The 21861-nt window shown below is 43.6% G+C and overlaps 1 protein-coding gene across 2 annotated transcripts; it reads left to right on the top strand.

Annotated features, from left to right (window-relative positions):
* The first annotated feature begins 1140 nt into the window (after positions 1–1140).
* Positions 1141–15057, top strand: LOC120542480 (alpha-N-acetylgalactosaminide alpha-2,6-sialyltransferase 2-like). Of its 2 annotated transcripts, none has more exons than XM_039774984.1 (9): positions 1141–1353; positions 3835–3967; positions 6179–6350; positions 7331–7511; positions 7726–7861; positions 7967–8070; positions 8157–8237; positions 11376–11466; positions 14777–15057. In XM_039774984.1, exons 1-9 carry the CDS (start codon positions 1217–1219, stop codon positions 14945–14947), a joined length of 1206 nt encoding a protein of 401 aa, XP_039630918.1. In that variant the 5' UTR covers positions 1141–1216; the 3' UTR covers positions 14948–15057. The 2 variants fall into 2 exon arrangements, with proteins under 2 accessions (XP_039630918.1, XP_039630919.1); XM_039774985.1 differs by having other exon boundaries at positions 1142–1353; positions 6182–6350.
* The last annotated feature ends 6804 nt before the right edge of the window (positions 15058–21861 follow it).

Raw genomic sequence — 21861 nt, forward strand, 5'->3', positions numbered from 1 at the left:
AAAACAAATCCAGCCTTCAAGGCCTATAATAAGATACTTAAAACAACCCGTTATTCTCTTGCTGGGGGCATATTACTACCTCTCAAAGCCACCTACAACCGTTTTGGAACAGTTTTCACATACGAGAACTTTGAATTAGAAAGTTCTACACTGCCACTAACACCTTATTGTATTTATCCTGCTACTTGATAATAACATTAAATAAACATTATTAATCCCAAGGAGAAATTTAGAAATGTAATACTGACAGTCCTGCGCTTAAGTAAATCGTGTCTCATTCAAGTACTGTCCTACTTGGTAGTACTGTTTTCGACGACTTCATATTTTTTTGTTATTGATATCTCGGCCTCCTCACAGGATAAAGAAGATCTCTACCTCCACATGTTTTGGCATCACAGGCTGTTGTTCTCGGAACCAGACACATCTGTTTTCAGAAACTGACATGCGCGTTGAAATTCTTAATTTGCCAAAGCGACAGATTAATCACCTGGGTAGAAAACGCTGTCTCAGAATTACGCGCCTTGATGCCGCGTTTGCGCAGTTCCCAGTACCTCTACTTGGCATCATAAATAACGGAAGTTCTGATTGGTGCGAGAGTGCATGTTTGTAATAGCATTGATTTGATTGGTAGTTTAATTCACCGACGAATGTACGCGCCAAAGCAGTCTTTCTACAACGACGTGCGTAATGCGTATACTGTAGTACACTGTTGATGAACTGGGAAATTAGTCTTGTTTAAATACAGAACAAACGAGGTTTAAAAAAAAAAATACATCGGCACACTGAAATTGAGCAACGACATCGGGACTGTCCCGAGAAATGCGGGACGTCTTAAATGTTTGTCAGGGTAGCTCCTGCTGTGTGCCATTTCCAGGCTTGCTAGCATTTCCACCCACTGGTAATTTCACGAAATGAATTATAGGGATATTAAATTGATTATCTACCGTTTGATGACAGTGGGTGAGTTGTTTTTAAGCACGGCTAATTATCACGGTCTAAATACTTAGAGGAATCATGAGAGCGCTCCTTAGTTGCCAATTATCAGCTCCGTTGTTTGCTCCACGTGTTGTGCCTTAGAATTCGCTTGTCCCCATAGCGCAACAGGTGGAACCTTAGTGATATGTAATTTGGATTATTTTAACCTCTCTGCGTTTTGCTGGTCCTTCGGTTCATTTTCAGATTCAGGGTTTGGTCTTCACATAGTGACCTGTGCTGAATGTATAGCATACCTTCGCAGGCAATGATCAGGAGATTCAGACGCTTGCCTGTTTTGATGCTGGTTTGTGCGTTACTTTTGGCAGGTGCCGTGTACCATTGTGTGCCAAACATTCTGTGGGCTCCTCATTTTGACAGGTAGGATTGATTAAAACATGCAGTTCTTGACATTCATGAACACTTTTCCTCATAAAATCACTTTTTCTTTTTTAGATGATTACAGTATTAGACTATATATCCAAATCTAAAGAACAGAAATGTGTTAATTATTGGAGGAAAGCGGGCAGGTGGTGATGTGATTAGGGCTGCTGTCATCAGATGGGGTTCAGATACCTCCATCTGATCTTTCCCTTTAATGACCTATTCGGCACAACCATCAGCAGTGTGTGTGTGTGTGTGTGTGTGTGTGTGTGTGTGTGTGTGTGTGTGTGTGTGTGTGTCTGTCAGCTGAGAGAATGTCGACCATATGAAAAGGTTCACTTACCTTGGCAGTGACATTTGCATCTCTGGTGACTCTTCCTAGGAAGTCAGCAGCTGGATTGGGAAAGCATGGGGGTCATGAGGTTGCTGGAACGGGTTGTGTGGTGCTCCCTGTATCTCTGCTAAAGCATGAAGGTCCAAGTCTTCAGTGTCCAGGTGCTCCCTGTTTTGCTATATGGTTGTGAGACATGCACACTATCCAGTGACCTCAGACGATGACTGGACTACTTTGGTACTGTGTCCCTTCGATGAATCCTTGGGTACCACTGGTTTGACTTTTTTTGGACTGAGCAGTTACTCACAGTGTCCCAAAAGCGGTGTATTACCTGCATTGTGAGTGAGTGTCAGTTATGGCACTAGATAGATACTTTATTAATCCTAATGGGAAATTCACATACTCCAACAGCAGCATACTGATAAAAAAAACAATATTAAATTAAAGAGTGATAAAAATGCAGGTATAACAGACAGTAACTTTGTATAATGTTAACGATTAAACCTGGGTGGAATTGAAGAGTCACATAGTGTGGGGTCTCCTCAGTCTGTCAGTGGAGCAGAACGGTGACAGCAGTCTGTCGCTGAAGCTGCTCCTCTGTCTGGAGATGATCCTGTTCAGTGGATTCTCCGTGATTGACAGGAGTCTGCTCAGCGCCCGTCGCTCTGCCACGGATGTCAGACAGTCCCACTCCATGCCTACAATAGAGCCTGCATGCCTTCCTCACCAGTTTGTCCAGGCGTGAGGCGTCCCTCTTCTTTATGCTGCCTCTCCAACACACAACCGCATAGAAGAGGGCGCTCACCACAACTGTTTGATAGAACATCTGCAGCATCTTATTGCAGATGTTGAAGGACGCCAGTCTTCTAATGAAGTATAGTCGGCTCTGCCCCCTCTTGCACAGAGCATCAGTATTGGCAGTCCAGTCCAATTTATCATCCAGCTGCACTCCCAGGTAGGTCTGCACCCTCTGCACAGTCACCTCTGATGATCACAGGGTCCATGAGGGGCCTGGGCCTCCTAAAATCCACCACCAGCTCCTTGGTTTTGCTGGTGTTCAGGTGTAAGTGGTTTGAGTCGCACCATTTAACAAATCCTTGATTAGGTTCCTATACTCCTCCTGATGCAGCCCACGATAGCAGTATCCTCAGCGAACTTTTGCACGTGGCAGGACTCCGAGTTGTATTGGAAGTCTGATGTATGTTGGCTGAATAGGACCGGAGAAAGTCCAGTCCCCTGTCGCGCTCCTGTGCTGCTGACCACAACGTCAGACCTGCAGTTCCTAAGATGCACATACTGAGGTCTGTCTGTAAAATAGTCCGCGATCAGTGCCACTACTACTCCCATCTCTGTCAGCTTGTCCCTAAGGAGCAGAGGTTGGATGGTGTTGAAGGCACTAGAGAAGTCCAGAAACATAATTCTTACAGCACCACTGCCTCTGTCCAAGTGGGACTATTGCCATGGGATGTGGTTTCCCCAAAGATGATTTGGCTCACAGAAACCTCATTGCTGAGGATCCATGCAGCTAGACCAGGTCAAGAGGATGCCCATGAAACCGCTGGCTGTGGTATATAGTTATTTCTGGAGGGTGGACCTGGACTGCTTGTCTGCCTAAGGGTTGCGTCATGTGGTAGGTATGGCAAAGTGCTATACCAGTACATGCTCCCCAACCTGACCTGATCTTTCCCTGCCCTGAGTGTATTTATTTATTTATTTATTTATTTATTGTCCCATCATCCTCTCCTGTCCCCAAGATGTATGTATTCAATTGGCTAATAATTATAAACTGGCCTCCTGTGAGTGATTGCTGGAGTGTGTGTGTGTTTGTGTACTGTATATGGTTGAGGAGTTGTCCTACCATCTACTTCATGCTTTGGGGATCAGCTTCAGGATCCTATAGCTCCTTCCATATAACCTAAAGTCAGGGTTGTAGTGTACAAGAAGAAAGAAGGAATTGGAAATTGTTACAGGTGGAAAGTGGCATAAGTGAAAGATGGGTGGAATTGGGTGGATAAAGTTTCTAAACATTAATAGTGTTATAATTTTTTTTATTTTTTTTTTGGTGGAGTATGTAGTTCCATTGGGTGAAGCATTTACTTTGGTAGGTGAATGCAGTTGCTGTTTCTTCTGTATTTATTTCACAGAGGAAAAGTGGAAGTGCACCAGTATGTTGTGATAAAGGGCATGGGCCCATTGAAGCACCAGGATGATCACAGAACACCAGTAATTATGCCGCTTGGGGATGAGTATGGCACTGACTTCACATACACCAATGGGGTAAGGGCTCTGAGACTGTAAAGTGGCAGATAAAAGGGATGTGGGGTATGAGATTTGGTTTGTGTTTTAAGAGGGTGTGTGCTGAAGCGGTTGACTTATCCCTGCCTTGCCCAAAATCGACTAGGAAGCAGTGGTGTCCTCTGTCTTCCGGGGCTTGAAGAGACCCCATCCTCTCTCATAGTTTCAAGGGTCCAGCCCCTGATCTTTGAGAGCACAGCCCACCCCTTCCCCCTCATTTTCTGTGTTCACACATACATGGTTGATGCATGTAGAACTCAATGAATACCTCATGTCTTCGATCTTATGATAACCCAAAGGGACCCCTCTCCCCACCGGTCTTTAACTCTTTTATGGCGGATGTCAACTTTTTCTGACAACAGGGGTTGAGAGGCAGAGAGCAATAATCGGCTGTAAATGTCGAGAAAACTCGCTGTTGAATTACAGGTAGACCCGCTTTGCTAGGAGGACTGTTAGACTCGTTGACTTGATGTCGAAACCCTGTATATGTGAACAACGTTTAGAGTGGCATTGACATCCAGCAAAAGAGCGAAGCAGATATGCAAAGCAAAATGCTCTATGCGCGTTCTTTTTATTTATTTATTTATTTTTTATGTTTTTTGTGTATTACTGCTGAATCGGACTTTGACTTATTGAACTTCAATTTTGATGCAAGCAATCTGAAAATCGAAAACAAGACAGGTATAAAGTGCCTTTTCAGCTTATGAGTGATGAGAAAATAGATATGCATTAAGTATGTGAATTTACATACTGTAGAGCAGGAATGCCCACACTTTTTCGTCTTGCGAGCTACTTTTAAAATGATCAGGTCAAAATGATCTACTGAGTATCCGAGGTGGGTAGTAACGAGTTGCATTTACTTGAGTAACTTAAAAAAAATATTGTACTTCTAAGAGTAGTTTTACTGCACCATACTTTTTACTTTTACTTGACTACATTTGTGAAGAAGAAACGCTACTCTTACTCCGCTACATTGGGCAATTGGCGGCCATTGATCGTTATTAAGTTGCTTGTATTCTGCATGTTTAATGACAAGGAGAATCTCCTTTTTCTTCGGCCAGGGGTCTTGAAATCGCAGCAGGAATTTCTCCCTAGCCATCTGCCTCAACGAAGGCATCTTTTATCATTTCTCCATCTTGGAAGGACTTCTTATGTTTAATGATCGAGTGTCTCACCCGGAACGAAGCTTCGGTGTGTCTCCCTTTGCTTTTGAATTCAGCCGAGTGAAAAATGACGGCTTGTCCGATTAACTGCGATTTTTAGTTCCTTCTCCTTTTTCTTTCTCAGATCGCTTTTCGGGAGGAAGTCAGTTTCGTAGTTTTTATGAACAGTTTGAAGTACATTTCCACATTTTCCTTCTTTGGAATAGCAATGATAGATTGACAGATCAGACAAACGCATTTCGATTGTGACATCGTGAGAGAAAAAAAATCCTCTTCCAATTCCACATCCAGCCCATAACCAACAAATTATTTTTAAAATCTCTTCTTTAGTCGATATAAATTTGAAGGCTGACTAGATCACTTAGATAGCCAGAGTTTTGCAGTAGCTCGCGCCTTTGATCGTGCGTGTGGGATGACCAGTGTGTTAAAAGAGAAGAGATCTCAGACTGGCCGCCCATAGGGAGGATATATGATAGACTAACATTTAAAAAAAAAAAAAAATTTGAATGCAACGTGATCTACCTGCACTACCTTTCCAATCTACCGGTCGATCGCGATCGACGTATTGGGCACCCCTGCTGTAGAGGCCCATGGAAAATAAAACGGACATTTGTCATAAATAAGACCTTTTTTATGTCGATTTACGTTGTGAAACCATTGCTTTGTGTGCAATTTAGAAAACATTTATTTTGAAAAAATATTCAGCCCAAGGAGAAAAGGTGAATAGTAATTAGCCCTGACAGAGTTAAATGCATGGCATTACCAAAGCGGGGGCTTAAGCTCTGAACATGCATTAAAGATAGCGATGCCCCCGGAGGGGTAATCTTTCAAAATATTTCAGTGGGAAAAAATGTTTAAGATGTTGACTATATACTGTAAGCAGGTCTGAACCACTCTAATGTGTTTTTGCTCCAATTTCTTTTATTACTGGACCTCCTTCAGATTTGGTGGCCATCCAAAAATTTTTCTCATAATTACATACACCCTTCCGGCCACTTTTTTATAATTCTTATGCCATTTTTGTCTTCAGCAGAAATGCACCAAAGAAATGGAAAGGGCAGCTCGCCAGACAAAGTGGCTGGGACATGCATTTATCCCGACAATTCCCATCCTGCAGTGGGATGTGCATGCCAGCAAGGCAGAGTATGAGAGGCTGCTGCCCTATGGGTCCTGCTATGGATATAAAGATGTTCCCTACTCCGGTGAGCTCGAGTCAGCCTGTTGTCTTTACAACTCAATGATGCTGATGGTGCCTGTATACATTGGCAGTAACTGACCACATGGTGTGCCAGCAACTTGACTGACTTTTGTAAGGGGCACTTCTGCATATGGTTGTGTCACAAAATGCCACAATTTATCTGTCTCTTCCCAGAATTGAGCACTACAAACTGTTCCCCCTGGAAAAGTGCTACTTAATGTAAGCAGGGTACTGGAAAGAGTGTACACTGTCCAATGTAGTGATGGATGGGTGTGAAAGGTGCTGCATAAACTGGCTAACTTTGCCTATCTGACCCAACCAGAACGAAAGTCAGCCACAGCTTGCTTTCTTGGCCCACACAGGGTAATGAACTTGTATTTCCTTAGTAGGGCATAATCCTTGTACTGACCCTGCACTGTGACCCCCCACATATCATGTGAAAAGACAAATCTCCCCAAAGGGAGATTAACAAAGTATATCAAAAAATTGTCTGAGTACATTTGAAAAGACACCTTGAGAAGTGAGAGATCATTTGGACTTGGGCCTGTGATATCCATGTTCTATAGTTCCTGTTTCCATGTCCAGTCTTGGGGGTTAAACCCCTGTGGTTGTGACTTTTCATTTTGATCAATTTCTAAACATATGCATTCATCTCACTGTTTTTGTTTTTTAAAAAACTGTCCTTTTGAAATTCTGAAATATTAATATTTTTGCAAAAAAATTAAACACTTAAGTTTCCTTTGCCATTTTCTTTTTAATCCACCTTTCTCTAAAGGGTTCGCTCCCTTCATTGTATCTGAATGCTAAATGGGAACAATGACTTCAGCTCCATATTGACAGTGCTACTCATTTGGAAGAAAAATCTCTAGAAAGTAGACAGTGTAACTGGGAATGGAGTCATTGCTTCTCTTCAGTACTAATTTGTTTGTAATTTTAGATTATATATTTAATTTATGTGTGTGTGAAATAATCTTTTTATACTAGATGTCCAGGAGGCTCTAGTGTTGTTGAATTCCACAGCCAACCGTCATATGTTTAGTGACTGGCATCACGTGACCTATCCAAGCCTGCCTGCCTGCATCCGTTGTGCTGTGGTGGGGAGCGGCGGGATTCTGAACGGCTCCAGAATGGGAGTGGCAATTGATAATCACACCTATGTGTTCAGGTGATGGCATCTGGAACTGGGAGAGGAAGTTGGGTCTTAATGTAAAGATGGGTGGTGCCCATTAGCAGGCAGCTCTACTTTGGCCCTAATGAGTTTTTTTTGGGTGGTGGAGTAAAAGCTAAAACCACTCTTCTCCCTTCTCAGACAAAGAAGTTGAGCACCCACTGCCTGAAGCACTAGGTTCTTATTGATTTATCCAATTTCACTTTCTCAGAGTAAATGGTGCCATCACTAGAGGGCATGAAGTGGATGTTGGAAAGCGGACCTCCTTTTACTTTTCCTCTACGAACACCATGAAGAATTCTTTAAGAAGTTACTGGCACCTGGGCTTTGAACTACCCTTGTCAGAGGCAGGTACCACTGTGGGTGAGGTCACTAAATGCAAGCTGACCACCATGTTTTCCTTGGATATGAATGAATTAAATAGTAAAGCTGCACACCTCCATTCCAATTAGGAGACGCGTTACGTCTTTATCCCTGACCACGTCCGTGACTATGTGATGCTGAGGGCTGTGATAACCAATTCACCCATCCTTTCTGGACCCGACCGCTCTGACAGGTAAGGCATAGCAGTTGGGTTTTTGTTTTAATTTTTTTTTCCCCCAATTGGAGCACTCGGTTGGTTTGTTTCTTTTATTTTTCTAGTCCATCTGACTTTTTTGCTGACCCAATACCAGAGAAGTTTAAGATGCTGCATCCCGATTTTCTGCGCTACCTGAGGAACAGGTAAGCTCTGTTAGGTGGTTTGTGTTGATTTGTAGGTTTTAATTTATTAAAAATGCCCACAGTGGAATCCCAAAAGTGAAATTGCTGGAGATCTGGTTAAAGGGATCCAAGTAACAGAATGCTGTCTCCCAATGCTCCAAGTGAGCTTGGTGCCTCCTAGTGGTTTTTTTATTCCAGTGATGCCAACCCATCTGCACTTCTTGCCAAATCTGTAAAATCAAAGCTGAAAATGGGACCGGTCCTGCAAAATGACATAACCTAAACTTACTTTGCCAGATATAATTTTAGTAGCATTTCTTTCATATTATGACTTTTTGTGTAGATAATGTCATAAGCATACTTGTGTAGAGATTTTGGGGTGAACCACTGGGGGCTCTATGCTATGGAGGAATATTTTGGACAATAAATGTACTGTGAAATGTGGTGGTTTTTAAATGCAGCACGGAAGGTTTTGTTCCTTATTTACAGGGGGTTCTGAAAGTACTCCAACCCCTTCATCTTCTGTGGGGTGGGTTTTTTTTTTTTTTGTTTTAAATGGATACATTTGCTGTTGTTGCCCATCAATCTACACTCGGTGACCCATAATGGCATAGTGGAAATATGGTTATTAAAAATCAATCTGGAATTTCTTGTTCACAGTAAGCACTTGGGCCCATTAAGCAGTCTGAATACTCTCTCAATCCAGTATACTTGTGTACCTATTTAACTTTTATTTCAGTAATGCCACATGAAACAAGCCATGAAATTTATTTTTATATATATACTCAGCAAAAAAAGAAACGTCCTCTGACTTTCAACTGTTTTTACTTTCAGTAAACTTAATGTGTAAATATTTGTATGAACACTAAAAGAGTCAACACCATAAGACATAAACTAAAAATGTTTCACAATGTGTCCCTGAATGAAGGGAGGCTCAAAATCAAAAGTACCAGTCAGTATCTGGTGTGGCCACCAGCTGCTTGAAGTACTGCAGTGCATCTCCTCCTCATGGACTGGACCAGATTTGTCAGTTCTTGCTGTGAGATGTTACCCCACTCTTCCACCAAGGCACCTGCAAGTTCCTGGACATTTCCTAGCCCTCACCCTGCGATCCAACAGGTCCCAGACGTGCTCAATTCCTTCGACGATAAACACGAATCCGTCCATCACCCCTGGTGAGACAAAACCGTGACTCATCAGTGAAGAGCACTTTTTGCCACTACTGTCTGGTCCAGCGAAGGTGGGTTTGTGCCCATAGGCGGCGTTGTTGCTGGTGATGTCTGGTAAGGACCTGCCTTACAACAGGCCTACAAGCCCTCAGTCCAGCCTCTCTCAGCCTATTGCGGACAGTCTGACCACTGACGGAGGGATTGTGTGTTCCTGGTGTGACTCGGGCAGTTGTTGTGGCCATCCTGTACCTGTCACGCAGCTGTGATATTCGGATGTACCGATCCTGTGCAGGTGTTACACGTGGTCTTCCACTGCGAGGATGATCAGCTGTCCTTCCTGTCTCCCTGTAGCGCTGTCTTAGGCGTCTCACAGTGCGGACATGGCAATTTCTTGCCCTAGCCACATCAGCAGTCCTCATGCCTCCCTGCAGCATGCCTAATGCACGTTCACGCAGATGAGCAGGGACCCTGGGCATCTTTCACAGTCGGTAGACAAGTCTCTTTAGTGTTCTGCGTTTTTAGAACTGTGACCTTAAATGCCTACTTTCTGTAAGCTGTTAAGGTCTTAACGACCATTCCACATGTTAATTAATTGATTAGGGTTAATTGAACATGCATGGAGAACATTGTTTAAACCCTTTACAATGAAGATCAGTAAAGTTATTTGGATTTTTAAAACATTATTGTTGAAATACACAGTCCTGAAAAAGGGACGTTTCTTTTTTTTGCTGAGTTTTATAATAAAATCCCTCCGTGTTGGTAAGGTGGAATCTAGAGTATTGTGTTTTAATTGCTGCATTGTTGGAAGTCTTTGTGGCTGCTTTTTTTTTTTTTAATTTTTTTATTTTTTTTTTTTTTAAAAAGAAAAGTTGCCCAGAATAACTACGCAAAATGGCTACTCTAATTCAAGAAGCTCCTTATTCGCATTACGGATTCTGCATCTAAATTATCTGCTGTAAATGAAGATTTATGCACACTCAACCAACTATTCACCAGCCAAAATACAGTACTACCTAGAGAATGAGGGGGAATTGTGACACATTTTTGTTTCATGTTGTATGCGGTATCCCTGAAATAGCCGAATACATAATCGGCAACAGACATTTTATGAAACAAATTATGCTCCTATTTCATTTTTATTTGTCACTGTTTTGTTGTGTATGTTCCTATGTAGGCCTATTTATATTTTTTTTTCCTTTTATTATGTAGACTTTACCAAAATGCCTCCAACTCCATACACTTACCATCCTGTGGTCATGTAGTGCATTTTAGCATTTCCTCCTTCCTTATAACCTCAGACAACTGGAGTGAAAGAACAGGCAAGGAAGGGAGCTACACATTTAATTATGTATTTTAGATAATGTGCCCATATTAAAAATTAATTTGACAGAAATACCATTACGATGTAAGCAGCAGTGAATCGTGTGTCCATATGTGGCTCTCTGATTATCTGTCTTCAGTCTGGCTTGGTCTTTATGGCCTTTAAATGGTGACCAGCTGCATGCCTGCCTCAATCTGGCTTCTGAGAGAGTTCTGCTCATCAAGGAGAGAAAGGTGGAGTGACTAACTTTTACGAAGGGTTCTTCCTGCTTTAAACCATTCATAAACTTTTCATTGAATCATGCTGTACTGAGCTGAAATCCTTTCTTGAATTTCAACACGGTTCATTCCTGCAGCAGAACGTCTACGTTCATTTGACCTTGGCTTCAACTAGACCGGCGACAGCATGCTTTCTGTGCTCTACATGTTCAGACTACCTCTATAAACCATAGCGAGCACGTTGTATTGTCAGCTTCTATCCATTGTGGACTACTGTGTAATTTTCAAATTGGCTTTACCTTTAGATGTACCCTAAAAAGTTTGTCTAAAATATCCCTCCATACTGTGCTGCGCTATATATATATATATATATATATATTTTTTTTGGTGCTCTTCCCTGCCTGTTTTATGTTGTAGTAATAATTTTTTATGTTGCTGTTGCATAATGCAGATTTTTGAAGACCGGTCACTGGAATGACCCTTTCTATCGCCCATCCACGGGGGCCGTGATGCTTCTGACTGCACTTCACACCTGTGACCAGGTGAGCCATGCATAGGATGTTTTGAATCTTCCACCTTCAGTGAGCTGGGACATTTTCGTGATCATTTATTTTCTTTTGAAAGGCACTGTACAACAACAACATTTATTTATATAGCACATTTTCATACAAAAAAAGTAGCTCAAAGTGCTTTACATAATGAAGAATAGCCAAAATCCATCCATTTTCTAACCTGCTGAATCCAAACACAGGGCCACGGGGGTCTGCCGGAGCCAATCCCAGCCAACACGGGGCACAAGGCAGGAACCAATCCTGGGCAGGGTGCCAACCCACCGTAGGACACACACAAACACACCCACACACTAGGGCCAATTTACAATCACCAATCCACCTAATAGCCAAAATAAGAAATTAAAATAAAACATTAGTTAACATAGAAGAGTCAAGGTCCTTACCCCTCTTTTTCTAAGAATACAAATACAAAGTAAGAATTAAAACCAGAGAACAGTAATTAACCTAGAATAAAAGTAAGGTCCGATGTCCGTCCATCCATCCATTTTCCAACCCACTGAATCCGAACACAGGGTCGCGGGGGTCTGCTGGAGCCAATCCCAGCCAACACAGGGCGCAAGGCAGGAACCAATCCCAGACAGGGCGCCAACCCACCGCAGGACAACCAAGCACACACTAGGGCCAATTTAGAATCGCCAACCGATGTCCAGGAAGGACAGGAAAAAAAAAAAACTCCCGACGGCTGGAGAGAAAAAATAAAATGTGCAGGGGGTCCGAGGCCACGAGACCACCCATCCCCCACTAGGCATTCTACCTAACATAAATGCCTTTAATCCTTCAATGTAGGGACATCACGGTGCTTTGATTAGGTGGTGGTGGTGCAGATCGCCACCACAGAAAACCGGAAAAAGAACAGAAGAGAAAGTAGGGGTTAGTACTGATTTTGGAGCCACCATGAGTAGTCCTGCTAATTAGGATTAAACTAAAATGAAGTTGTGAGAAAGCCGTGTTTTAAAGTAATGTATGTTTAGCAGTTTTTTATTTTTAAAAAAAAAAAGTGCTCCACTGTATTAGTCTGGCGGATTCCTGTTGGCAGGCAATTCTAGATTTTAGGTGCATAATGGCAGAAGGCCGCCTCGCCAATTAAGTTTTTTGCTTTTGGAATTCTAAGCAGACACTCATTTGAAGATCTAAGGTTATGATTTGGAATATAAGATGTCAGACACTCCGATATATAAGATGGAGCGAGATCATTTAAGGCTTTGTAAACCATAAGCAGTATTTTAAAGTCCATTCTGAATGACACAGATAACCAGTGTAGTGACATCAAAACTGGAGAAATGTGCTTGGAATATCTTTTCCATTTTAGGATTCTAGCAGCTCCATTTTGCACTGATTGCAGACGATTTATGTCTTTTTTTTTTTTGGGTAGTCCTGAGAGGAGTGCGTTACAGTAATCTAGTCGACTGAAAACAAAAGTGTGAGCTAATTTCTCTGCATCTTTCAGTGATACAAGAACCGAGTTGTAAAGTGAGGCTTAACCCTTTTGGTGGCATGTATGTCAATGTATATCAAGTGGCAGTAACCCCACCAAATGCATCTCCCAAGTTTGGTCTGCCTGTACTAATAGGCTGCTGAAGAAAAAGGGAGATTTGAGGATGCGGAGATTGAAATATGCAAGGACAATAATGAGGGTACCCAGCAGACTGGCTTGTTAAAGTGAGGTTCGAAAATGATCACCGTAAAATCGGTCACTTTAACCTGCTGATGCTGATTTTCATTCCAGCTAAGCCCCTGAGTTAAGGATCTGTTTAAGTAGTGATTGTTCTGGTACTAGTATTTGTCTACTGCAAGTTTTAATATGGACTCTGCTACTGTTTGTTTGAATTCTGCATGTTGCCCATTTGTCCCCATGGAGTTTTCTCTGGAGACAGAAGTTTACTGTTAAATTTAGTGGCCCCTATTAAGATCATTCGCATGGATTAATTGCTGTCCTGTAATGTGCTGAGGTGTTCTCTTGTAGCTGTAGTCCTGCAAAGGAATACGTAGGTCCAGAACATGGGTGGATTAAACTCCACTGCATGCCCTCCCCAGTTAAAAATGTACAACAGCCTGCCTTCTTTTAGTCATTAGCAACTATACAGATCCTCTCAAACTGTGTCTGGCTTGATGGAGACCTTGGGTGGACAGCTATTGTTAGATCTGGCCAGAGACTCCAGCTGGGCCACTCAAGGTTAATCCCAGAGCTGTCCCTAAACCACTCCTCTGTTCCTAAAGTACAAAGCAAATACAACAATGTCCTGTTGGAAGTGAAACCTTTGGCCCAATCTGAGGTATACGTTTTCATTAAGGATATCTCTCTGGATTTTTCTCCATTTAGCTTTCCGTCCGCTCTGTCTAGTCTCACAGTCCCTGCCTCTGAAAAACAACCGAGCAGGATGCTGCTCGACAATTCTTCAGTGTTCAGGTGATGATCAGTGCCTGGTTTCTTCCTGATTTGACACTTAATTGAACTGTTTAGCCTCAATTCTATGATTTCATCATACCATGGACTCTTGGCGAGAGTCCTTTTTAGGTGCCCTTTGGCAAACTCCAAGTGGCTTCATTTGTCTTCTAGCTCCTCTATCATAAAACCCAGTCAAGTGCAGTGTTGTGGTTGTCCATTGGGAGGTTAATCCCCATCTCCATCATTTTAATGTGGTTTGGGTGGATAGCCAGCTCTAGAAAGAGCCATGGTTGTTCCAACCTTGTACCATTTAAGAATTATGGAGGCCACTGTACTCTTGGGAGCCTTCCATCCTGCAGAAATGTGTTTTTTGTAGGCTTCTCTAAATCTGTACCTCCCAGTGAAATCCTGTCTCTACGGTCTACATGCAATTCCTTTGACATCCTGGCTTGGTTTTTGCTCCGATGTACACCATCAAATTTTGGACCTTTTTATAGTGGCGGCAGTTTGTCCTTCCTTTTTTATATCCTGTCAATTCAACTGGCAAAAGGTGGGCTCCAAACAAAAGTGTAGAAACATCTCAAGGATGATCAATAGAATGGGATGTACCTGAGCCAGATTCCAAGTATTGTAGCAAGGGTCTGAATGGCAGTGTGAAAATTAATTCAGTTTCCCTCTGTTATTCTGGGATATTGAATGCTGCTTGATGAGAGTGGGGGGAAAAATGTCATTCTGGCCCAAGGCTACAACATACCAATACGTGAAATAAGTTAAGGGATGTGAATACGTATGCTTCTGCTGTCTTGCTAGTGCCGCCGCTGCTGCTGTAAAAGACAACGCCCTCCCTGCATTTTATATTTGCCAACTCTGTATCCTTGTCTCTGACTCCCCTAGGTTGATGCATATGGCTTCATGACACCTGACTATGCCCGCTACTCAGACCACTATTATGACCGAACGAGGAAAAAGGTGGTGTTTGTCAAGAATCATGACCTGCAGCTGGAAATGAAGTTGTGGGGCCTACTGGAGCAAGTTGGTGCCATGCGACTCTACCACCGGCTATGATGCTGAAAAGCTGGAGACCTAATGTGGGCTTATAGCGTAGTCGTCCTTCAATCAGGGGATTGGATCTGTAATTTTTATAAAAATTAAAAAAAATAAGTTTTATACAGCAAGAAAGGCCTGCTTCCATGAAAGCATGAAAGTGTAATGTTTTTGAAGGTGGGTGAGCAGTGGTCCCATGGAAAAGTTAGCAATCATGTAATTTCTCTTCTTTCCCCCTACCCAAATTGGTCTAATTATCCTCAACAACCCAAGCTTGCTCAAGCAGGTGCATTCAGGCCACCACATGGATTGGTGGTACGTCCACCACTTGCACTTGTGTGTGTGTATATATAATTTCTATCTCTGTGTTTTGATTGAGCATTGAAGGACCCCAATTTGGGGCATCACACAGTCTCATTATCCATGATAGCCAACATTTTGGGCTGTGGAGAAGCTCTTACCCCAAAAATTAGATAGTTTCTATAATGTCTCTCAAATTTGTACAATGCCCCTCGGAGCAGTGGTTTTCAACTTCAGGCCCAAGGGACCTCCATACCAGCAAGCATTTATTCCATCTGATTTCTCAATCTGAGTAAATAATCAATTAAATAACCAGAACACCTGGAAAAGTAGGATGAAAATACTGTTACCAACTATAAAAAAAAATAAACTACATTTTCCCCATATACTGTAACTGGTAGCTTTTTATTAAAATGTACTAAGCAAACTGTACATTGACTCCAAAATACGGAACCTGGGAATTAATGATGGTGGTGCAGTGGTAGCGCTGCTACCTCGCAGTTAGGAGACCCAGGTTCGCTTCCCGGGTCCTCCCTGCGTGGAGTTTGCATGTTCTCCCCGTGTTTGCGTGGGTTTCCTCTGGGCACTCCGGTTTCCTCCCACAATCCAAAGACATGCAGGTTAGGTGGATTGGCGATTCTAAATTGGCCCTACTGTGTGCTTGGTATGTGGGTGTGTTTGTGTGTGTGTGTGTCCCCTGCGGTGGGTTGGCACCCTGCCCTGGATTGGTTCCTGCCTTGTGCCCTGTGTTGGCTGGGATTGGCTCCAGCAGACCCCCATGACCCTGTATTCGGATTCAGCGGGTTAAATGGATGGATGGATGGATGGAATTAATGACTCACTTAATTAGGCTAGGAGTCCAATGAAAAACAAAAGTTGGATGGAATAAAAACCTGCAACCACAGTGGGTCCCCAGGACCGAGTTTGGAAACCACTGGTCTAAATTAATGACAAATACAAAGCACAAAATAACTGATAGCATAACTATTTACCCTTTTAATATGGCACACCAAAATCATTACGGGTTTTAGGGCAGCAGTAGCTCAGTCGGTAGAGCGGGTTGTCCAGCAATCGGAGGGTCACAGGTTCGATCCTGGCACCCGGCATGAGAATGCAGCTGTTGTGTCCTTGGGCAAGACACTTAACCTACCTTGCCTGCTGGTGGTGGTCGGAAGGATTGGTGGCGGCAGTGTTCGGCAGCCTCGCCTCTGTCAGTGCGCCCCAGGTCAGCTGTGGCTACAAATTAGCTTATCATCACCAGCGTGTGAATGTGTGTGTGAATGGGTGAATGACTGTTGTGTTGTGAAGCGCCTAGGGGGGGTTCTTGAACTCTAGTTAGGCGCTATATCAAATACAGGCCATTTACCATTTAGCAGAATTAGTTCAAGGGCAATCACCTGGCTGGAATTTACATTATTGTAGTGAATGTGGAACAACAAAACATTTATTAGTATAGCACATTTTCATACAAATGATGGAGCTCAAAGTGCTTTACGTGATGAAGAAAGAGAAAAAGAATACAAAGTAAACAAGAGTTAAAATTAGGGAACACTTTATTATTGAATAAAAGTAAGGTCTGAAAGCCAGGGCGGACAGAGAAAACAAAAAAAAACTCCAGACGGCTGGAGGAAAAAAAACAAAATCTGCAGGGATTCCTAGGGCACGAGACCACCCAGCCCCCTCTAGGCATTCTACCTAACATAAATGACCTCAAGTCAGTCCTCATTGTATTCAGGGTTTACATGGAAGAACTTGATGATGACAGTCATGTGGACCTCCGGCCTTCAATCCATCAATGTAGGGACATCACGGTGCTTTGATTAGGTGGTGGTGGTGGTGGTGAAGATCGCCACCACAGAAAAACGGAAAAAGAACAGAAGAGAGAGTAGGGGTTAGTACTGATTTTGGAGCCACCATGAGTAGTCCTGCTAATTAGGATTAAACTAAAATGAAGTTGTGAGAAAGCCGTGTTGTTAAAGTAATGTGTGTTTAGCAGTTTTTTTAGCAGTTTAGCAGGAATATTTTGTGGTGTGTCAGTATGTTGGCCAAACCTACACAATGAACACAAAACAACACAACAAGCCCATCAGTGAAAAGAACAATTCAAGGGAAAGTGAGAGATAAGAAAATATCCGAGTCACTGAAAATCCAGTTCCATCAATCATCAAGAAATGGAAAGAGTATGGCAGGGCTGGAAATCTCCTAGAGGAGGCCTTCCACAAAAACTAAAGAAAGCCAGTGAGGGAGGCCACCAAGAGGCCACTGAAGGAGTCACAATCTACACTGGCTGACACTGGAGAGACTGTGTAGGCACCAGTAGCAGCTTATTTGGAGAATGGCAACCACAAGCCATCTCAGCAGAAGGCACACAGGAGACTCTGAAGTCAGCTGGAAGAAGGCTCTGTGATCTGATGGATGCAAAATTGAGCTTTTTTGGCCATCAGGGTAAATACTATGTCGCACTGCACATTATCAAACATGCACCACCAATACTGTGAAGTGGGGTGGTGGCAGCATCAGGCTGTGGGGATGCTTCTCTGCAGCAGTTTCAGGAAGATTTATGAGGGTAAAATGAAAATGGGGAATCCTAGAGGAAAACCTGTTGCATTCTGCAAGTATTTAGTTATACTAAATGTAAAATTGATGAATTGATTAAGAAATTGGTCTGAATAAACTCACAGCCAGACAGGTCCCAGATCATGGAAACTGATGGTATAGAGAGCATGGATGGTCTTCATTACACCTTCAGTCAAATAATAGGCCTAACTCTAAATGATCTCTCACTTCTTAAATTAAATATTTATGTAGTGCCCTTTTATATTTGCACAAACTATTATGTAGATGGTTACCATGCACAATTAAACAAATTTAGGAACAGTACCCTATGCGGCCCAAGAAAGAAGGTTGTGGCTGGCTTTCATTTTGATCAGGTCAGGTTAGGCAGTTTACATAGCACCTTTCAAGATGCACACCTTCTAAAGTGATTTTCACATTCACCCATCCATCAGTGCATTTGACAATGTGTACTCTCTCCAATCACTAGCTTGCATTAAGTAACAACCTCTTCTGGGCAGCCATAGAACAATGGTGGCAGTTTGTGACAAAACTATGTGCAGAAGTGTCTCTGGCTTTTAATCTGGTCAGGTCAGACGGGCCAGGTTAGCCAGTTTGTGTAGCACCCTTCAAAGGACACATCTTATCAAGTGCCTTTCACACTCATCCATCCATCTATCCATCAAACTACTCTTTCCAATGCCAAGCCTGCATTAAGAAGTTTTTTTTTGTGGTGTAAAAGTGTCCAAGGAAGGCACTCTAAGGTTCTTTGCATATTGGTGCACAAGTTAATATTGGAAATGCCAAAACTGTGAGCCTCGATTCACTCATACCTCCTGCAAAAGTTAACCTGTTCAAAATTCACTTGGCACAGATGAGCTCGAATATATATATTTTCTTAAACCAGGGTGTGATGCTTGGAAGCGAAGAGGCAGACTGTAGGTGCTAAAGTCTGACCGAGTGGTCTTCTCTTTGTCTGTTGCTTCTTTCCCCTCCTCGTCCTGGAAGTTATGATGTCTCCCTGGAGTTGCCTTTTAAAATCCTTTGAATTTATAGTATCATGCTGACTGACCCTTTTCACAATAAAGCACTGCCTTGTATAAGATATTGCATCAGTCAAAATATGGGAGAAATGATAAGTTCTCATGGTCTGGTTAATTGCTGATTAAGTTACTTTTGGCTAGACACGAAAGATGTTCTTAAAGTCCCAAGTCTCCATTTTATATATTCTTACAAGCATACACGTTATTCACTTTATCTGAGCCTAAATAAACTGCTTACAAAAGTTAAAGGAACAATTTTTAATCAGAGTATAGCATCAAGTTAGTGAAGCGTCTGGGCTGTTGGTCTGGTTGGTTAAGTAGCAGAGGGGCTTCTTCAGTTTCAGCTGCTTTGATGCACTAGAGGGGCAACAAGGAGACGACCCCCCAAAACAGGAATGAATGGTTTAACAGGTGGAGGGAGGCCACTAACGTTTTTCCATCCTCATCTGTTTCTTCACTCGTTTTGCATTTGGCTACGGTCAGTGTCACTACTGGTAGCATGAGGCCATACCTGGACCCTACAGAGCTGGCACAGGTAGTCCAACTTCTCCAGAATGGTTGGTATATCAATACATGCCATTGCCAGAAGGTTTGCTGTGTCTCCCACCACAGTCTCAAAGGCATGGAGGAGATTTCAGGAGACAGGCAGTTACTCTAGGAGAGCTGCACATGGCCTCTTGTAGTAAGTCCTTAACCCATCAGCAGGACCCACCGCTATCTGCTCCTTTGGGCAAGGAGGAACAAGATGAGCACTGCCAGAGCCTACAAAGTGACCTCCAGCAGGCAGGCCACTGGTGTGAATGTCTCCAACCAAGCAATCAGAAACAGACTTCATGAGGGTGGCCTGAGTCCGACGTCCCCTTGTGAGCCCTGTGCTCACTGCCCGGCACCATGGAGCTCGACTGGCATTTGGCATAGAATACCAGAATTGGCAGGTCCACCACTGGCGCCCTGTGCTTTTCACAGATGAGTGCAGATTCACCCTGAGCACATGTGACAGACGGGAAAGGGTCTGGAGAAGCCGTGGACAACATTATGCTGCCTGTAAGATCGTTCAGCATGACCGGTTTGGTGGTGGGTCAGTGATGATCTGGGGAGGTGTATCTTTGACTGCCATTAGTATTGGGATGAAATCCTTGGACCTATTGTCAGACCCTATGCTGGTGTAGTGGGTCCTGGGTTCGTCCTGCTGCACGACAATGCCCAGCCTCATGTGGCGAGAGTATGCAGGCAGTTCCTGGAGGATGAAGGAATTGATACCATCAACTGGCCTCCACGCTCACTCGCCTGACCTAAATCCAATAGAATACCTCTGGGTGTGACATTATGTTTCGGTACATCTGACGTCGCCAAGTTGTACCACAGACTGTCCATAAGATCAGTAATGCCCTGGTCCAGGTCTGGGAGAAGATCCCCCATGACACCATCTGTCGTTTCATTAGGAGCATGCCCTAACCAGACATTGACAGGCAGGCATACAAGCACGTGGGGGCCATACAAACTACTGACTACGATTTGGATTTGCTGCAATGAAATTTTGGCAAAAAGGACTAGTGTCCTTAAATTCAGCTCTCTGTAGGTTGATAATTTTTATTTCCATCAAACGATGTGGCATCCATTTGTTCCTAACACATTACCATATCAGGCCATATCAGTAGAGATAGCCAACTGGATTTTTCCTCCCATTGAGATATGATGTGTTTTCAAAGTGTTCCTTTAATTTTTTTGAGCGGTTTATATGCATTCTCATAAACAATGACACTAAATGGTGCGACTCAAACCACTTACACCTGAACACCAGCAAGACCAAGGAATTAGTGGTGGATTTTAGGAGGCCCAGGCCCCTCCTGGACCCCGTGATCATCAGAGGTGACTGTGCAGAGAGTGCAGACCTATAAATACCTGGGAGTGCAGCTGGATGACAAATTGGACTGGACTGCCAATACTGATGCTCTGTGCAAGAGAGGACAGAGACGACTATACTTCATTAGAAGGCTGGCGTCCTTCAACATCTGTAATAAGATGCTGCAGATGTTCTACCTGACGGTTGTGGCGAGTGCCCTCTTCTACACAGTGGTGTGCTGGGGAGGCAGCATAAAGAAGAAGGACGCCTCACGCCTGGACAAACTGGTGAGGAAGGCAGGCTCTACTGTAGGCATGGAACTGAACAGTTTAACATCTGTGGCAGAGCGACGGGCGCTGAGCAGACTCCTGTCAATCATGGAGAATCCACTGAACAAGATCATCTCCAGACAGAGGAGCAGCTTCAGGGACAGACTGCTGTCACCGTCCTGCTCCACTGACAGACTGAGGAGACCCCACACTATGTGACTCTTCAGTTCCACCCGGGGGGTAAATGCTAACATTATTCAAAGTTATTGTCTGTTTTTACCTGCACTTTTATCCATCCATCCATCCTCTTCCACTTATCCAAGGTCGGGTCGCGGGGGCAGCAGCTTAAGCAGAGATGCCCAGACTTCCCTCTCCCCGGCCACTTCTTCCAGCTCTTCCGGGAGAATCCCATGCTCCCAGGCCAGCCGGGAGACATAGTCCCTCAAGCGTGTCCTGGGTCTTCCCCGGGGCCTCCTACCGTTGGACGTGCCCGAACACCTCACCAGGGAGGCGTCCAGGAGGCATCCTGATCAGATGCCCGAGCCACCTCATCTGACTCCTCTCTACTCTGAGCTCCTACCGGATGACTGAGCTTCTCACCTTATCTTTAAGGGAAAGCCCAGACACCCTGCGGAGGAAACTCATTTCAGCCGCTTGTATTCGCGATCTCATTCTTTCGGTCACTACCCATAGCTCATGACCATAGGTGAGGGTAGGAGCGTAGATCGACTGGTAAATTGAGAGCTTTGCCTTTCGGCTCAGCTCCTTTTTCACCACGACAGACCGATGCAGAGCCCGCATCACTGTGGACGCCGCACCGATCCGCCTGTTGATCTCACGCTCCATTCTTCCCTCACTCGTGAACAAGACCCCGAGATACTTGAACTCCTCCACTTGGGGCAGGATCTCTCCCAACCCTGAGAGGGC

This window comes from Polypterus senegalus, chromosome 13 (assembly GCF_016835505.1).
Source record: "Polypterus senegalus isolate Bchr_013 chromosome 13, ASM1683550v1, whole genome shotgun sequence".
Lineage (NCBI taxonomy): Eukaryota > Metazoa > Chordata > Cladistia > Polypteriformes > Polypteridae > Polypterus > Polypterus senegalus.

Bases quoted from the DNA above. Each gene is read 5' to 3' on its own strand.
- LOC120542480 (XM_039774984.1), top strand. From the start codon at position 1,217: ATGTATAGCATACCTTCGCAGGCAATGATCAGGAGATTCAGACGCTTG. The intron at 8,071-8,156 runs GTAAGGCATAGC...TTATTTTTCTAG, and splicing joins GGACCCGACCGCTCTGACAG to TCCATCTGACTTTTTTGCTG. The intron at 11,467-14,776 runs GTGAGCCATGCA...TGACTCCCCTAG, and splicing joins CACTTCACACCTGTGACCAG to GTTGATGCATATGGCTTCAT.